The 18,767-nt window shown below is 36.6% G+C and overlaps 1 protein-coding gene across 1 annotated transcript; it reads left to right on the top strand.

The window, feature by feature from the left end:
* Positions 1 to 10,382: 10,382 nt before the first annotated feature.
* On the top strand, positions 10,383 to 13,681 carry LOC145643003 (uncharacterized). The gene is made up of 4 exons (XM_081694167.1): positions 10,383 to 10,448; positions 10,992 to 12,215; positions 12,468 to 12,960; positions 13,065 to 13,681. Exons 1-4 carry the CDS (start codon positions 10,383 to 10,385, stop codon positions 13,679 to 13,681), a joined length of 2,400 nt encoding a protein of 799 aa, XP_081550293.1.
* The last annotated feature ends 5,086 nt before the right edge of the window (positions 13,682 to 18,767 follow it).

Raw genomic sequence — 18,767 nt, 5'->3', positions numbered from 1 at the left:
CTTTAATTGATTTATTATTATTGTGATATAGAAATCATGTCTGGGTTCCTATTTTGATTCCTAGTATCATGTAAGGATGTTTCCTTAATTTGATGTTTTGAATCACAAGAATGATTCCTAGTATTATGTTTACGGAAAGGTTATAATATTAAATATGCTTATTATGATTCCTGCAATGCTTCCTATTTCTTTCCTAATATTCATGTTAGTATCATGTTAGGGTTAAATATTTGATTTTTATTGTTTAGTGACATGCTAGGGTTTGTTATTAATCTTTTTAGTATCATGCCTAAGACTTGCTATTAGTATTATGCTTTAGCATGATTATGTTTATTATGATGATTATGATTATTTTTGTAATTGTTATGATTATTATGTTGCTTAATTATATTATTGTTATTGCTTGATCACACCTTTTATGCATGTTTAAAGGGAATTTGTACTTGTAATCATGCTTAAAAAGATAATTCATAATCTTGTTTAGGGTTAATATGATTATAATTCAAGTTATCTCCAATAATATATTTGTTTGTGCATTAATATTAAACCAACATAAATTAAACAGGTTTAGGGTAAACCTATTGATTGCATGTTAGTCAGACAGCGCACATGAATACGATTAGAATAAAGTAGACGCCTATTATTAGGGTAAGTTCAATCTCTTTTAGGTTGGATTTGTACCTTAACCCCCAAACTTCCAGTCTTGGTTCCAGGCCTATTGGAGTTAACAATCTCTTTGATCGTTAAGGGGTGTCACCTTCACCCTGTGAACGGTTTACAAGTTCCTAAAACTTGTTGGCAATTCTTTTGCTCTAGCTTCCTTCCCTTTAGACGCCACCGTACTTTAGTGTATGATCAAAGTGGGGTTCAATTTTGGGGTAATGCTTGAAATATTCCCTACATCTTGTAAACCTCATATTTCTTCTTCTCTTTCTCCTTTGGCTCTTAATTAGATTTCTCACTCATCTTTCTAAACTCTTCATGTTTATTATCTTCGCTCAAATCACTCTCCACTTCGCCCTCCTTACTTTTCCTAGGGACACTCTCTTCAAGGACCTTACCACTCCTAGTGGTGATAGAACAAACCGGTTCCTTTGGATCAATTTCTTGAGAGGGTTAAGAAGATGGGCTAGCAAAATATTTCAAAGGGTTATCTAGTTGAATGATTTGGTTCTCAAGCATCTTTCCATGAGTTAATAGGCCATGAAACATTTTTCCACTAGAGGATATGTAATTGTCCAACTTCTTGGATTGATCTACCATGATATTATCTAGCCTACTCATAGATTGAAATTATTGATCATAGGAATCATCACTTTGTCATTAAGTTATTGGAGTAAATTTGGGTGAGGAACTCTTTTGAGCATCATTTTGAAAATTTCCTCTACTTTGGTTACTCCATTTACCCTTACCAAGATTTTGGCCGAAATTTTGACTAGGATTACCATAACCTTGGTTATGATACCCATATTCTTGGCTATAGCTTTGATCATTACAACCAAAATTGTTATGGTTACCACGAAACCATTGAGTTACTTGTTTCCTATAACCACTATTTTGGTTATAATTATCGTAGCTCCCATGGTTGTGATAGTTCCTATTTCCAACATTCTTGTGAGCATTAAATCTAGATCCAAAATCACTATTACCAACATAATTCACATGCACATTTTCATTTTCATCGTATTCATCACATCCATCACAAGGAACATTTGGACAATTAGAAGCATCATGATCATTTCTTTTGCATAAATAACAAACCAAACATTTCTAATCATGCAACAAGAAGCGAAAAGAGGGTTAGAGTAAGAAGATGTACCTCTACCCTTAAATTGGAAGGAAGACCTTGTGCTTGTGAAGATGAATTTTCAAGCTTAGCTTTGATAGAAGCCACCTCCTTCCCTAAGTCCGAAAGTAGAGTAGACAATTTGTTGATGGCATTGACTTGATCAACCGAGGCACACTCTTTTGTTGACTCTTCCTCAACCTCTTGCCAACTCATGTAGTTCCTCACTACATCATCTATCACACCAACAACCTCTTCCACAGTCTTTTTCATGATTGGGCCTCCGGCTCCGGCATCTAAACTAGACCTACCTTGAGGACTCAAACTCTCTTTAATACTCTTTGTACCTCTCCCATGCTTCATATAGATTTTCGTTAGGCCTTTGCTTGAAATTTTGGATCAAAGTTCTAGATTCCGTCGTTTTTTTCTGGGGGTAGAAACGATATAAGAATCCTTTGGTAACATCGTCCCATGTTCTTAAAGAACTCAGCTTGACTTCCTTGTCCAACCATTCCAAGGCTCGCCCTATAAGGGAAAAAAGGAACAATATGAGCCTTATAAACTCTTGTGCAACCCCACTCACCCTAATAGTGTTGCAATATTTCTCGAATTCCTTAAGGTGGTTAAGAGAACTTTCATTCGATGCACCACTATATTGTCGCCTCTCGATCAAAGTGATCATTGCCGGCTTAATTTCAAAATCACTATCCGGAATCAATAATGGAGCAACCCCGCTCTCATACTTGTATGCACGCGGAGTACCCAACTCCTTCAATGTTACCCTTTAAGCTTCTCACATGTTCACTTGCACACACACTTCTAAAAAAAAATTATTAGTAGCACAGCTGCAAATGTAGCCTAAAGAAGAAAATCTTTTTGTATTTTTGCAAATAAGGTGAAATAGACTCAACAACAAAAGCAATCATCTACGCCATTCCCCGGCAACGGCGCCATTTTTAATCTAAGGCGAGACTATGTTGTTGAAAACTAATCTACCCTCGGTCAAAACAAAATTTGTAATCTCTCAACACACCCCTATACCAAGCATAGACTAAGTCGAGAGTCGAACCACTAGGAATGGGAGGTGAATGCTAATGTCAAAGCTATGTTATTTCGAAACAATGAAGTGAGGTGTGTCTATTCTACCAATCAAACAATCGGAATAAAATCAAATTTATCAAGCACTAGGGTATGGATCCACATAAACTCGAAATTAATTTAACTAATTGATTGAACTAATTGGGGTTAGAGATGACTAAGTCAAGTGTTACGAGGGAAAATTAATTAAGCAATCAAGAGAGTGTGGTACTCTAATCTCCTAAAGGTCAAACTAGCACCAACTACGAGAGACTCTAGCTAGGAAACTTTCAAACCTACTCAATCGACAAATGTATGCCACAAATCAATTTTCCGTATCAATTTAAACCTACAATGCAATCTAGTGTGAGAAACTAGGTTGATCACTCCTAAATTAAACACACACATGCATATAATCAATCAACCAATTTAATCACAACATCAACTCCATCAATTTCCCCCAATTAGCATAAATCTGTTACTTATATATGCCTCACCATTTCCCTAGCAAGAAAACTACTCACTATTAATAGAAATCAATATCAAAACTAAATTAAACGACAAATTCATCATCGCCATATTAATCAAAAATAAACCAATTCAAAAATCAACCAACTTGAACAATTAACAAAGAAATTGAGATCAAAAGTAAGATTGCATTTGAGTAAAGAAATCCTTACGAACTTGCTTAAATGCAATGGAGAAAACACTTGGAATCATCAATCTTCAATCATTAATCAAGAACTTCTCTCTCTACAAACTAGAGTTCCTCTCTCTAAAAATCTAACCTAATTCTATTCTAATTTCTTAAAATTTGAACTCCACTCAAAATAGAATGAAAATTTATATATAGTAAAACTAACTAAGAGAAGTTAGTTAGATCGTCAACAAATAAAACTATACAGGAGTGACCAACTATAAGGGAGAGCGCGACCGCGCAAATTCGGGTACGGACGCCCAACGCCTGAGAGAGGCGCGCCCAGCGCCTGAGAGAGGCGCTCCCGCGTCACCAGGCCGTGCGGCCGCGCCATAGCCGCGCGCTGCCGCGCCTGGGGACAAGGCAGCCATCTTCCCTATCATGCCGATGCTCCTTGTGCGCTCCACTTAATGCTCTTGATAAACACGGGACCTTGTAGTTTCTAAACTCCATGTTTGTGGATTCAACACTAGAAATCGTGCCCCCATGGCTTTATCATCACATTATTCAACTCCCTATAGTCAATGCACAACCTCATGCTCCTATCTTTCTTCCTCACAAATAACACAGGTGTTCCCTAGGAGATGCACTTTTAATATAACCTTTATCTAATAATTCTTGCAGTTGCACTTTTAACTCTCCTATCTCAGCCGGTGCCATTCTATATGGTGCCTTAGAAATTGGTGTAGTTCCAGGAACCATATCTATTGTAAACTCCAATTCCCTCTTTGGTTGCATTCAAAAAATCTCTTCAGGACATACATCCAAAAACTCATTCACAATTGGCACATCTTCCACATTCACCTTATTACTCTTTTCTAAGGCTTGCACACAACAAAAGAACAAAGGATACCCTTTACTCACAAGTTTTGACAACTTCATTGCAGAAATAATTCCAATACGTTTTGGTTTTCCAAAATGTTTGTAAGACACAGTCTTCCCCAAAGGACTCTTTAAATGAACCTTTTGTATCTTACAATCAATTTTATCTTTACAAGTGGCCAACAAATCAATTCCCAAAAAAACATCAAGGTCACCTAACTAGAATTCTATAAGGTCTGATTGAAAATCAGTCTCTCCAATCCTCAAAGGCAAACCCTTATGCATCATGTTTCACCTCACAACTTCACCAGTAGGTAAACTAATAGGCAAGTTAATCGTATTCGGTTCAACTAGTCCTAATTATTTTACAACAGAACTAGAAATAAAATAATAGGTGGCTCCAGAATAAAATAAAGCTTTAATAGAAATAGAATGAATAGAAAATTTACCAGTGAGAACATCAGAAGACCTTTCATCTTCCTTCTTGCTCATCACAGACAAACGTTCTGGAGTGACATTCTTTCCTTCATTCCCGGAGTTGTTGTTGTTAACATTTTCGTTCTTTGCATTTCCATTTTGACCATTCGAATTCCCTCCTTAATAGCTTGTTAGAGTAAACTTATTCCCATTTCCTTGTTGCTTCAGTTTTGAGAATTACTCAAACTCCCTATGGCCCTTCTTGTTACAGAACCTACACACAACCAAGTTCCAATCACAATTCTTTCCAGGATGATCCTTGCCACATCTCTTGCAGTTGTAATGCCTTTCAGCTTGGCCATTAGTTCTAGATGATCCTCCATTGTTCTGAAAATTTTTATTCAGGAAATTATCGTTCCTCGGCTTCTTAAAGTTACCTTGGTTACTCGAATTTCAAAAATCCTTACTTTTTCTCCAACACTTCCACTTCCACTCTCAGGTTTACTCCTGACATTCAGACTGTACAGGTGCGCCGCTCTACCATAAACCTTATTAAGAGTCTTAAAGGTCTTTCTAGCCAAGTCCTTCTGTAACTACTTAGTCAAACCTTGCTCAAATCTTTGAGCTTTCAACTCCTCAGTAGGAACTACTTCAGGAGCAAACCTCGACAAGTTCATAAACTTGTTATAGTACTCAGTAATCGACATATTGTTCATTTGTAGATTGATGAACTCTTGAGCCTTTTGCTTCCTTAAGAATGGTGGATAAAACTTCTCCCTAAGTTTGGTTTTGAAAGTCTCCAAACCAAAATTAGCCTGAGCACGAAGCACATTTCCATTATCCCTCCACCAAATATCTGCCTCTTCCTTCAAATACATGGCAGCTTGATCCACTCTTATATTCAAAGGGCAATTCAAAGCAGCAAAGATCTTATCGAACTCCATAATCCAATTCTCAAGAAAAGTTGGGTCTCCACCTCCCTTAAAGTAGGGTGGTTTGACTTGAGCAAGCTTCTAAAACATCTTACCAGCGGGATCAGGATTATCATTGTGGTTTTGGTTCAAATTCTCAGCTAGAAGCCTAATAGCATCAGCTAAAGCATCATTGTTAGTTATCCTCCTTCTTTGCATGGAAGTGTAACACACTCTTAGGCCGACATTGACACAAAAGAACTCTACTTACATAACACATTAAGGTAGAAAGGTAGGCAAGGCCACACAATCGCCCCTAATAAGTCACTTTTAAAGGAAATGATTATTAAATTTTGATCATTCCTACGCATAAGCAAATAAATAAAATAATTCCCTTGACTAAATCCCTTCCAAAATCCAAGCATTAAGTAAATAATATAATTAAATAAACACATTATAATAGTCACATAATTACATGCTTCACATAAAGTTAATTTACACATATCGTATAGCACAAATCATCACATACAGTTCCATATTACATGCTTTAAACCTTAAACATGATACTAGGTGATCACAATCAAGTAGCACCTTTAGATAAAACATACACAATTAAATAACTTGCATAATCACTTCATACTATATTTATAAGACAAAAGAATTCATTACAATGTATATAGAGAGAAATAATCTATCCTATACGCCCTTTCTAAAGCTACCCAAATCTCACCGATAAAAATAAAACAAGCAAAGAAGTTCAGAAAATAAAATAAATAATTAAATTCATTTTATTTCAAAATAAATAAATAATTCACAAATTAGATAAAATAAACAAATACTTTTTTTTAATGCCAAATCAAATTATTAAAGTACAAATTTTTTTTCAAAAATTTAGATTAAACTTTAAATAAGTAGATAAAATAAAACTCATTAGATTTAAAATGTTAGGCGCCTAAAAACTTTAAAATTGGTTTTAGTGGTAATTAAATCTAACCAAAGCTCCCTAATACCACTTTGTAACACCCCAATAATTCTCCCTTTTCCAAACCACTTACATTAAAAAAAAAATAGAGGAGAACCATTGGCATGTTACCGCCTCGTGTAAAAACGTTAAGGCTTTATTAAAGTATTGCAGCGGAAATCCAACTTAACTCTTAAAATAATATAATTTAGGAAACCAATAAGTTAAATCTTACAAATTGGAACCATAAAGGCCCTTATTAAAACCAAACCAATATTCAAAATCCCAAAACATAACTGAAATAGTAAAACATAAATAAGGTCAACACAAAGAATGAATACTCTCAATCTTACCAATCCCTTGACAATGCGTATGTCAAATCCCTGAACTTCACATCATCAAGCTAACCTGTGCAATACTGCTCCCCAATAATACAAGTGTAATGATTGGATCATCACAGGGTCATTTAAAGGCAAAATTCATGACCAAAAGAAAACACACACAAAAGCACGCAATCAGTAAAGTTGAGTACATACAAACTACAACGTACAAATCTAACATGCTCAACTAATTAAAAATAAATAAACATACAACATGAATTCATTAATCAAGACTCCAAACTTAAACAATTCAATTGACTCAACATACTTACTAATCAATTTCGACCACCTTGACTCCTTATATTTAATTTAATTAATTTAATTTTAGAGTAAGCAATAGACGAGGTTTTCCATCCCACCAAATCATTTTGGTCCCAAATGAACATTTAAAATAAAAGTTTAGCGCGATGCAAGAATGGGCGCGACTCCATCCTCACAAAGTTAGTCTAGGATCCCATCTAACTTTCATTATATAAAAAAAATGTAAATACCAAAAGAGAAGAGGACATGTTGATCAAACAAGCCTCGGAAAGCCACGAGCTACCACCGTGTACCCCAACCCATAATTCTCAATACTCTTGAAATGCACACTTTCCAGAATTTTATTGCTCATCCATGTTTCACTTTACGTGATTACAATTTTAATTAATAGCCGACCTCATTCAAGTATACCATACATAACAATCATACATCAATTCACTTTTAATCTTATTTAGGACAATGGTGATCACATCACAAATTGACCATTATTCCATTAAACTTCAAAATTGTCCAAATTGTTGAAAATAGTCAACTCACCTAGCCATTTCGTCTTAATCCACTTTTATTCAACATACTAACAAGTCATGCTTGAGTAATAAATAAAATAATAATATCCTTGTGGAATAATCAATAAATTCATTCCACTTAGACCATTTAATTCCAATCCTCTAATAATCAAAATATGGTTAATAAACCAATCCAATAAAAACATGTTTGTATCAACATTCCATACAAACAATTAATCCAATATAATTCAAGATTCTTGCATCCATAATTCCATACAAACATAATCAATTCACCAAAACATGTCTCATAAACCATAAGCACATGAATTAATTAAATGTATAACCAAACAATTTCCATCCAAGTGTTCTTTAAACATGAAACTAAGTTCTTTTCTTTTGGTACCTAAACATGATACTACTTGCAACGAAGTAGAGATGTACGTACCTCGTGTAAACAATCCTTTGTGCCACTTTTAATTAATTAAAAGTCTCCTAGGGAATAATCACTTCCCAGAAAACAACTAATAATCACAAATTAATACTTAACAAAATTTCCAGCAATATAATTTCGATTAAAAGTTCTAAAAACTTCCTTAAAAACATGTTTTTATGCTTAATTAATCATTAGAAATTCAATAGGAACAAAAGCCCCAATTTAATTGCTCATTAGAATCCTAAAATCCCAATTTCAATAAATTAAAACCATAGGTTTATAATTCATAAAATCTTAAAATTTATAACATAAATATAATCTGAAATTTATAATCTTTATACCATCAAAATATAATTTGATACTAAAAATATAATCTTTATACTAAAATAAAAACCCAAAACAATTAAATTAACATTAAGCAAAATAACGAAACAAAAGAAGGAAGGAGGACAGAAGTCACGTGGCTGTTGTTGGCACGCCGGCTGTCGGGGGCGGCGGCGTCCGGCAACTGGCGGTTGTGGCTGGCGGTGAACAGCAGTAGCTGCCATGAGGAATAGTGAGCCATGCTCACGTAGGAATGGAGAAAAGGAAAAGAAAAAAAGAAAAGAAAGAAAAAAAATAAAAGAAAAAGAAAAGGAAAAAGACAATAAAAGAAATAAAATAAAGGAGAAAGAAAATTAGACTAACCTTTTGTATGGGAAAAATTTTGGGGATGTGTGGGGTATTTATAGGGGAGAGAGTTTTAGGGTAAGTAGGAGTAATGGGCTTCATAAAAATAATGGGCCAAAAGAATGAAAGGGGCTAGGCTTTATTTGTATTGACATAAGCTAATGATGGTTTATAAAAACCATAATGTAATAAAATAATTTTCCACCAAAAATAATTTGAAACTTTTTAAAATAAATCCGGAAAAATAAAAATAAATATTATAAATAAAATAAATTTTCATTTATAAAATATTTAAAAAAGACGGGGGATTACAAGAATACTAACAACTAACAGAATAAGTGAACAAGGAAATGATACACTAAGAATGGGGTTCAACAAGTAATCATATCAATTGCAACAACTTGGGAAGATCATGCCAATTAAAGGTTGTGAAAACTAATGATAAGAGCAACCAATTGGAATCAAAGAGCTATCTCCTAAATTTTAAGCTATGGTACACTATTAATAACAAACTAAGAGAATCACAATCAAAACCAATCGATAATTGCAATTCCTAAATCAATTGTTCGTGTCTTTAGCAATTACAATGCAATCTAACATAATTCTCAAGGCCTAATCGAATTACACACATGCAAATCTTGACTGATCACTTTAATCTCAACAATCAATCAACACAATTCCGAAATTAATTACAATTAATAAATCATACAAGTTTCACCCAATTCCTAGCCAAAAAACTACCCAAATATCATCATTTATCAACAAACAATTACAGAAATCAAGAATTCACAATATATCAAGAACAACTACACTAATCAAGTATCAAACATCAAAATCAATTCAAACAAACATGAAATTGAATAAAGCAATAAAGAGGAGAGAGAGTGAGAAATCTTCATTGATTGATAATGGAGATCTTTAATAAAATTTTCATCTTGAATTTTCAATCTCTAAATAACCATTGAAATTCCTAACTTTCTCTCTCTAAAATCTACTCCTAAAACTAACCCTATATCTAGAGAGAGATGCTCTCAACTAAGCTAAGAAATATGTGGTCTAATTCTAATTCTAATTGTCTAATGGTATTTCTCTCTAACCCAAAAATGGGTATTTATAATTACATGGTTAAAATAAAAAAAAAAAGGAAAAGAAAAAAAAAGAAAAGAAAAAAAAAATAAGAAAGAAAAAGAAAAGAAAAAGAAAAATAATAAATAAAAGGAAAGTGAAATAAATTAAAAGAGAGAAAAAAAAAAGTGGATTGCTAAATACCTCCAACGTTTTTTTATCAAACTTCCATCATTTTAAGTAAATGGACTTTCTTGCCCTTAATAAATATTTACCCAATTGTTTTAAAAAAAAATTCTAACTTTAATTTATTGACTACAATTACCGCGTCACTACCTACATCGGACAACCACAACTAATAGATTGACCACCACCACGAACGGAAAAGTTATCGGAAATGGATGATAATCACGGTGATTCGTCGGAAAACCAATCGCAATCTCAACCCTCGGCTTTTGAACAAGTACGATTATTTATTTAATTAGCTAGTTGTATACTGATATGATTATAAATTATGCTGAATTTGGAATAAATTATAAATTATCTAGTTGTATACATATATGTTGCCGGAAAACTTGATTAGAAACCGGTCAACTGGTGCACGAAACCGGTCAACCTCCCCGGGAATCGGTTTTATGCGGCGGTTGACCGGAGTTGTTAACCGGTTTTGAACACCGGTTGGCCGTGTTGGTCCACCGGTTTTCCACGCAGGTTACCGTGGGCAACCGGTGCTGAAATCCGGTTATCCGTCGTGGTCAACCGGTGGTAAAATCCGGTAACCCATGTTGGTCAACCGGTTTGCAGCTCCGGTTGAGTGTGGTGACGGTGCCTTTTTTTTTTTTTAAAAAAAAAAAAAAACTTAATATTATTGTATTAACTTTTATACTAGTATGAATAATATAAATAAATATTATTCTATTTAAGATTATTATTATAATTATAATTATAATTATTAATGTTATATTGTTCGTTATTATTAATTAAAAGAATTATTTATTTGTATCAGGCGTCATTATCAAATTACGGCGGTGATGGTGTTGATTATAGCCCGCATTTTCAGACTAGAGAAGTTTTCCCGACCTATCAAGCAGTTGTTGATTGGGCTAGAGAAATTGCCACTCCATTAGGGTTCTTTTTGACAAATTCATCGTATAAGAAACAAAGAAATGGGCTTCCAATTAATTACATGAAATGTGATCGGGGGGAGAGAAACAGAGGGGAAAATCGGGACCGTGAAAATGCCAGACGGAAGAACACGAAGAGCAAGGGTTGTAAATGTACGTTTCAAATCTCGGCTCGATGTTTGCGGGACATGGAAGGATGGATAATTAAATCTAAAAAAGGCTTGAAAGGCATGCATAACCATCCGCTCATGGTATATCGAGAGGGTCACCGACAGGTTAGTGGTCCTAGTCCAGCTGCAAAGACGCTTCTTATTGACATGAGTTCTGCTGCAGCCAAGCCGCGTCACATTATGGCAGCCGTGAAAGAGAAGTTTCCGAATGAGAGCCCTAACAAGAGACATATCTACAATGTGAGAATTCGTGCTCGTCTAGATGCTTGTGAAGGTCAAGATGTTGCGCATCAGTTTGTTCACTTGGCAAATGAGTACAAGTATGTCACTTGGATAAATGTTGATCCAGATACCCGTGCCATCACCCATGCTTTTTTGGCCCACCCAGAGATGGCTAATATGTTACGTACGTATCCACATGTCATTGGGATGGATTCTACGTACAAGACAAACAGATATAACATGCCATTCTTCGAGCTCGTTGGTGTCACGCCTACAAATCAAAACTTTTTGATCGGATATGCCATATTGAAGAGCGAAACTTATGAAAGATACAAGTGGGTTTTGGAGAAATTGCAGGTGTACATTGGATTTGAGGTGGCTCCGAATATTTTTGTTAATGATTGTGAGTTGGGGTTGATGAAGGCTTTGAAAGAGGTCTTTCCAAATTGTGCGCATTTATTATGCGGGTGGCACATTAACAAGGATGTATTGGGAAGGGTGCACATTTTGTGTGGGAAGGATATGTTGATGGCCGAAAGATTTCAAAATGGTAGATGGAGAAGAGTAATGTGTTCGACCACTATTGCCGAGTATGAGTTAGAGTTGCAAACTATGAAAGTGACATGGGGAGCATCGAACCCACCACTGGTGAAATACGTCGAGGATCAATGGTTGGTCCACAAGGAGAAATTTGTACGAGTTTGGACAAATTTGGTGATAAACTTCGGCAATGTCAACACATGTAAAGTAGAGAGCCAACATTCCGTACTTAAACAATGGTTCGACAGTTCTACAGGAGCATTAGACACTATCTTCCGTCGTGTGCACAGCAACATTGAGGGTATGCTAATTGAGATTCGTCACCATTTAGAGGACTCGAGACGACGAATGGGGTCACAACACAACATCATGCCTTTGCTTCATCTTAACGGCTTTATGTCATTTTGAGGTCTTGATATTTTACAGGATGAGTTGAAGAGGATGAGAGAGTTATCTGATGATGTGTTGGATAGGTGTGGGTGTGCGTTGCTGACGACGCACGGTCTCCCATGTGCATGCACCATGTGGACAACAATTCTTGTAGGGACAGGATTGTATTTGGATCAGGTCCATCCATTTTGGAAGACATTAGTGATCGGTGAGGGCGTTGACATTCCCGTTTTTGCTGATGAGTCGGAGCAGGATGCAGCCTTGTTTAGGTCTTTGGTGGATGAGGTCTTAGATCGTGATCCAAGCTTTGTGCGGGGTATCAACCGGGTCCTATTTGAGGAGCTACACCGAGATCAGACTTATTTTACTGATCCAGAGGTCAACGAGACAACAAGGGGTCGACCACCGATAGGTCAATGGTCTACGTCTACTAGTCATAATCGTAGCAGATTTGAGCATATTTTGGGTTCTCGTGGCCGTCGAGGTGGTCGTAGGGGTGGTCGTACGGCACCGATTTATACAGCTTCAGGTTATTATTATTATTATTATTATTATTATTATTATTATTATTATTATTATTATTATTATTATTATTATTATTATTATTTATGGCTAATTTGTGCACAATTGTAGGGAATGATTTGAACTTGGAGGAATTCGCATATTTGGATAAAGTTCCAGCCTTCATGCTTCCATTTCTACGAGAGTGGAGTGATCTGCTTGGTGATGGTAACTGTGGATTTGGATGTGTTGCAGATTTCTTCATAGGTGACCAGCATGAATGGATATTAGCTCGACGATCGATTGCAAATGAGGTTGGTCATCATCGAGACATTTATTCTCGAGTGCATAGAGTTGAACAGTTAGATGTTGCAATCAACCGTATCACATGGACTGGAGGGAGATGCGGCACAGATCATTGGATGGTTGCTTTTGATGACTTGTTTCCGATTGCTAACTTTTATAATGCCGCTGTCATGTGTTTTGGTGTTGGTATAGATGGTCGTGGTGTGTTCCCATGCATCACTGGGCTACCTTGGACTGTTCCGTCAACAACAACTGGTCCGTATAGGGAGTTTTGCATACTGTCTTTAGGGTGGCATTTTGTGCGATTGGAGTTTGAAGATAATTTTCCAGTTCCTCCTATTGCTACTACTTGGTTCGATATACGTGACGATACCGTTACAGGTTGGGAGGATCGATATCAACATAGGCGCGCTACTTTGAACACTCTAGCTAATAGTCAATGATGTGATTGATAGGAGATTTTATTGCATTGTTAATATTGAACTCTTAATTTAATAATTTAAAAGACACTATCGAATTATTTTTTTCATTTATCAACCTAATCTAATAATTTAAAAAAAGGGGCAAATCTAATGATGTCCCAGTAATTATGAACTCCTGAATATAATAAATTAAAAAAAATCCAAAAATAATTATGTCCCAACAATTATTAAATCCAAATCTATATATCAAGCTAAAAAAAGGTCCAAATCTAATTATCTCCCAATAATTATTAACTTCTAAATCTATAAACCAAAAAAAAGGTCCAAATCTAATGATGTCCCAATAATTATTAACTCCAAATCTAATAATTTTTTTAAAAAAATCCAAATTAATAACCAAATCTAATAATTAAAAAAAATATATCAAGCTTCTAACATGTCATTCCACAACTTGATTGCTTCCTGCGCCTCGATCACTGTGGGGGTGATGTTGCCTCCTTGCTCAGCTATGAACTTGCGTAATGGAGACATGAATAATTGCACCCACTACACAAATGAAATTAAATCGTGTAAGACAAATTAAATAACATTATTAAATGAATAAAGGTAATGAAATTAAATTAAAAAAATTAATTAAATCAACTTAAATATAAGAAATTAAATAGTGAAATAAACTTACAAAATCTACGTTTGTCCTGTCGGGTCGAGGTGGTGGGCCAAGCACTGCATCAGGACTCATAAGAAGTTGATGTGAGTACGTGTAGAACAAGTAGGTTCCTCGTCCAACAATGGAAAATAGTCTGAGAGGGGTATACAGTAAGTCCCGACATTAAATCTCCCCCAAAGCTGTGGTGCACTTGCAGAGCTAACCGCGTAATTCCGCGTCTCATATGCCGGTCGGCTCGCATAATCTGGTGTAAAACAAGGAGGAGGGATCCCCTAAACGAACCTAAGCTGTCGTACAACTCTGTCAGGGTGGTATGGCTCAACAATGTCTCGATACTGTATCCAACCCAAATAAGTAGTTCTCAGGACCGAATGAGCTGGACTCAAACTATAAGGCCTCCAAATAACCTACAAGCAATTAAAGATAAAAAAAAAAAAAAAACAAATCATTATTATTAACTTGTAAATCCAAAAAATAAAATCTATAATAAATATTTAGCCAAAAAATATACCTCTCGATCGGTCATTTGCTCAAGGCGTCTACGAAAAGAAACTACACGATGGTAGTCCCTTTCCTGAATCTGTGTGTCCCACCTGGCGGCTCGAGCATCAGTCGATGTTATGGCTAAACAACCCTGAACAGGTCGAAATGCAGGAAAATACTCGTAAATCCAAGACTGTAACAACGTCAAACACCCAGCAATCTGTTTGCAACCTATCCGTGAGGCAACACCTAACTGCTGATACAAATAAGCAAGGGTAGCTGAACCCCATGAATAATGGCAAAGCTGAACATCCTTCTTCTTCACCTCTAAGATGCAAGAAGGAGAAATACGACTACAACTCTTATCGAAAAAAATAGTGCTTCCTAGAACTAACAACAAGAAACCCTGCACCTGGATATCAGCATCACCTCTCTCTGCTAGGCATCTCTCATTTATGGCCTGACTTGACACCCCCCCCCCCCCCCCCCGTTATTCCAAATGGCTGCTGGCTTGGCAACAAGTTTGTCTGCTCCTATTCCTAAAAAATTCTAAAAGTCAGCCTTCAAAGACGCAACACCGCTTTGCTCTACAACAGCATCACCCTCCACAGGTAACCTAAGTATGTACTGTACATCATGGAGCATAATAGTCATCTCGCCGAACGGGAAGTGAAAAGTATTTGTGTATGGCTGCCAGCGCTCTACAAACGCTGAAATCAGGGCCCAGTCAATGTGATGATGCATGATGTTAACTAGCCCACTCAAACCAGTACTATCAACTCGTCTACGCACATCATCGGCCATAGCACTGTGCATCTCATGTAAATTTGAGCACCATTGCGTCCTAGCTTGATACTTTAACACGTCACGATCTTTTTGCGGCCCCATCCAAATTTGCGTGGCGATTTGACCTGCGTAACTAGGAATGAGACTACCATCCTTGGGACCACCCGGCATTTGAGCTTGAAGAAGCCATGAAGTATCATTCGACGCTCGGATAACACGAATTTTACGAGTTCGGGAAGTACCAGCTCCAGTACTCTGAAATCTACCATCAGCACCTCTCTTCAAAGTGACTCCAGACAACGTCTGGCCTTGCTCTCCCCTACCTCCCCGGCGTCGAACAGATCTCAAACTCTCATCATCGTAAATCAAATCATTAATTTGATCCTCGTCCCACTCTTCCTCTTCCTCTTCCTCCTCCTCCTCCTTGTCCTCACCCTCACGTCCCTGAACCTCATCATCAACACATGCTCCATCAGCTATAGGAGCTGATGACCTCAGTCTCCTAGGCGAAGCAGTCACTGCACGAGTCCTAGTATGTCTCTCACCCGAGCCATCAATACGATCAAATGTCATTTTAAGCCTACCCAACTGTCGTCATAACCAAATGAACGAAATATTTACAATCAATAATAATAATAATAATCATAACTGTGAAAAAAAACAATAACAATCATAATATTAAATTTAAATTATTATTTTGTAAAATAACTATAATAAGATTCCTGAAATTCAGTGTAGTATATACAAGTATTAGTTCTTTCTTCAGAGTTTTGATGTCACTACTATCTTCTTTAATACAACTATACAAGTATTATAAGTTAGTACTACTGCATTGCTAACATTATTTAGGGGTTTTGGCTTGCAATAGCTTGTGAATGGCTTCTTTTGGCAAGGGAAACTTGTTTCAAGCCAAGGTGAAAAGCCTAATCATACAACCACACTTGGTGTAAGAAATTACTGACTCAACCTATCCCTAAAAAACAAAGCTCTCATGACAATCCACTATGATATGTAGTATATATCAACAAAAGTTACAACAAAATTACATCTATATACATGTAATATAATAATCATAATTTTAACTTGTGTCAAAAAATAATAATAATTTTTAAAAAAAAAATGGTGGCTGCCCATTGTTATAACAATATTAGAATTTAATACATAATAATAAGCATAATTAACCAAATTAATACTCTTAAGTTATTTTTCCTAATCAAATTAAACCCTCTTTTGCTAGAGTTGGAAAGCTAAGTTTTCAAGGAATGAAGCCAATTGCAGCCTTTGTTCTTATTTTCTTGCTTGCCTTGACATTAGAGGGGGTGGGTCCAAGAGTGGGAGAAGGATTCGATCTTGTTCAGAAAGAAATGCGGTGTACTAGCAATGTAACTTGAATGTATATGTCTAGCTATGAAGAAAATCCACAGCAATGAAGCTAGGAAGTACGACTATCTATATGTCTAGCTAGCTCCATGTACTAGCAATGTAACTTAATGTATGTTTCACAACCAAAACAATATATTTCCTATGTAATTATCCTAGATCAATTCAATCTAAATAGGTTGTGAATGGCTTTTTTTGGCAAGGGAAACTTGTTTGTATTAATGATTTAGGCAGTGACTTTGCATCTTTTGGTACTGTGGAACCTTTAAGTGCTTCTCACAATGCAATTTTGGTACTGCCTGAGTGCAGTGAACAAGATGATGTAATCTTTAATCTAGCAATCTAATTCTCCTTTCCTCTTCAAAAAAAAAAAAAAAATTCAATCTAAATAAAGCTCGAAATTAAGAAAATAAATGGTGGTTGGCCATTGTTACCGGTGACCTGTGAACCTATGACCACCGCCGTTGACCGGTTATGGTAGCCGTTTGCCGCTGACAGTCAACCGGTTTTCCACGCCGGTTAACGGCGAAGGTCACAATCGCCGGTAACAATAATTCGAAATTTTTTTTTTAAAAAAAACAAAAATAATAACAACCAACACGGTGGTAGCTAGTACCCAACCGGCGTGGTCAACCGGTTTGCCGGTGCCGTTAACCGGTTTCGATCGCCGGTAACCGCAGTTGGCCAATCGGTTTTACACGCCGGTTGCCGGCGAACAGATTTAAAAAAAAAAAAAAAGAAAAAAAAAAAAACTAACCTCTTTTTTCGAATTCCCAGCCATGAAAACACCACACCACCGCCGCCTACAGCCGCCTTCCGCTGATTGTGGTCACTAAGTGTGTGATTCTGGTGGTTGTTTAGAAAGAAAGTGGTGGGTGTGGTGTTTGATGGGGCAGTAAAAAATAAAAGGGTAAAAAATAAACTAGAAAAATAATTAGGGTTTAATAAGGGTAATAACGACATTTTGCTTTAAATGAGGGTGGTTTTGATCATTTTGGATGACGCTATTTAACACCAAAAAAAAAACAAGAAAAACAAAACAAAATTAAAAAGGGGAAAACGAAGTCCAGTGACTTCGATAATTCGAAGCTCATGAAAATGGGAAATTATCCCCTGCTTCTCACTCCACCAAATCATGTGCATCACAATTCTTGATCAATAAATTAATCAATCATCAACGGTCAATTATAGGTGAAGTGCGAAAGGGCTGCCAGAGGAGTTAATTGCGGGGCTGCAGATTGGAGGTGAGTTATTGCGGGTTTGCTGTTGTGGGAAGTTGGTGGCTGAATTCGGGTTGTTATTACGGCTGGTGTTGCGCATAATTTGGTGAGTGTGGTGGCTTACTAGAGGTGCGTAGGTGGTGGTTATTGCGGCTGGTACTTGGGTGTTTGTTGCGTGATGTGATCTGTTGCGTGATGTGAAAAGAACAGGGGAGCTGCGTGAAACAGGGCACGAAGTGGCCGCGCCCGAGGTGCTGGAGCCGGGCCCCGCGGCTAGTTCCTGGTCAATTTTGCTGTTTTGGTGCAATCGAGCCCGCGCCGGCGGCTTGAAGACTCGCGCCGGCGGCTTGAAGACCCGCGTCCGCGGCTACCTATGCTACTGCATTGAATTGATGATGTGGTGGCGTAGCTTGCTGAGTAGTAGTAGTTATTGTTGTTGGTCATTGCAATTAAAGGAGTGGTTTTGGACATCAAGCTTGAATATCGGAACTCCGAATATGACAATTTAAATCGAGTCTTGTCCCGAGCAATCACCTACACAAACAACCCAACATGAGGGACAAATAGGAGA

The sequence above is a fragment of the Chenopodium album genome, chromosome 8 (assembly GCF_948465745.1).
Source record: "Chenopodium album chromosome 8, dcCheAlbu1.1, whole genome shotgun sequence".
NCBI lineage: Eukaryota > Viridiplantae > Streptophyta > Magnoliopsida > Caryophyllales > Amaranthaceae > Chenopodium > Chenopodium album.
The sequence above is the reverse complement of the archived record's forward strand: the minus strand, read 5'-3'. Positions and strand labels throughout refer to the sequence as shown.

What these genes read in the sequence shown, in the direction of transcription:
- LOC145643003 (XM_081694167.1), top strand. Translation starts at nt 10,383, where the DNA reads ATGGATGATAATCACGGTGATTCGTCGGAAAACCAATCGCAATCTCAA. An exon ending in TACGAGTTTGGACAAATTTG is followed by an intron (nt 12,216 to 12,467) that starts GTGATAAACTTC and finishes GATATTTTACAG; the next exon opens with GATGAGTTGAAGAGGATGAG. An exon ending in ACCGATTTATACAGCTTCAG is followed by an intron (nt 12,961 to 13,064) that starts GTTATTATTATT and finishes GCACAATTGTAG; the next exon opens with GGAATGATTTGAACTTGGAG.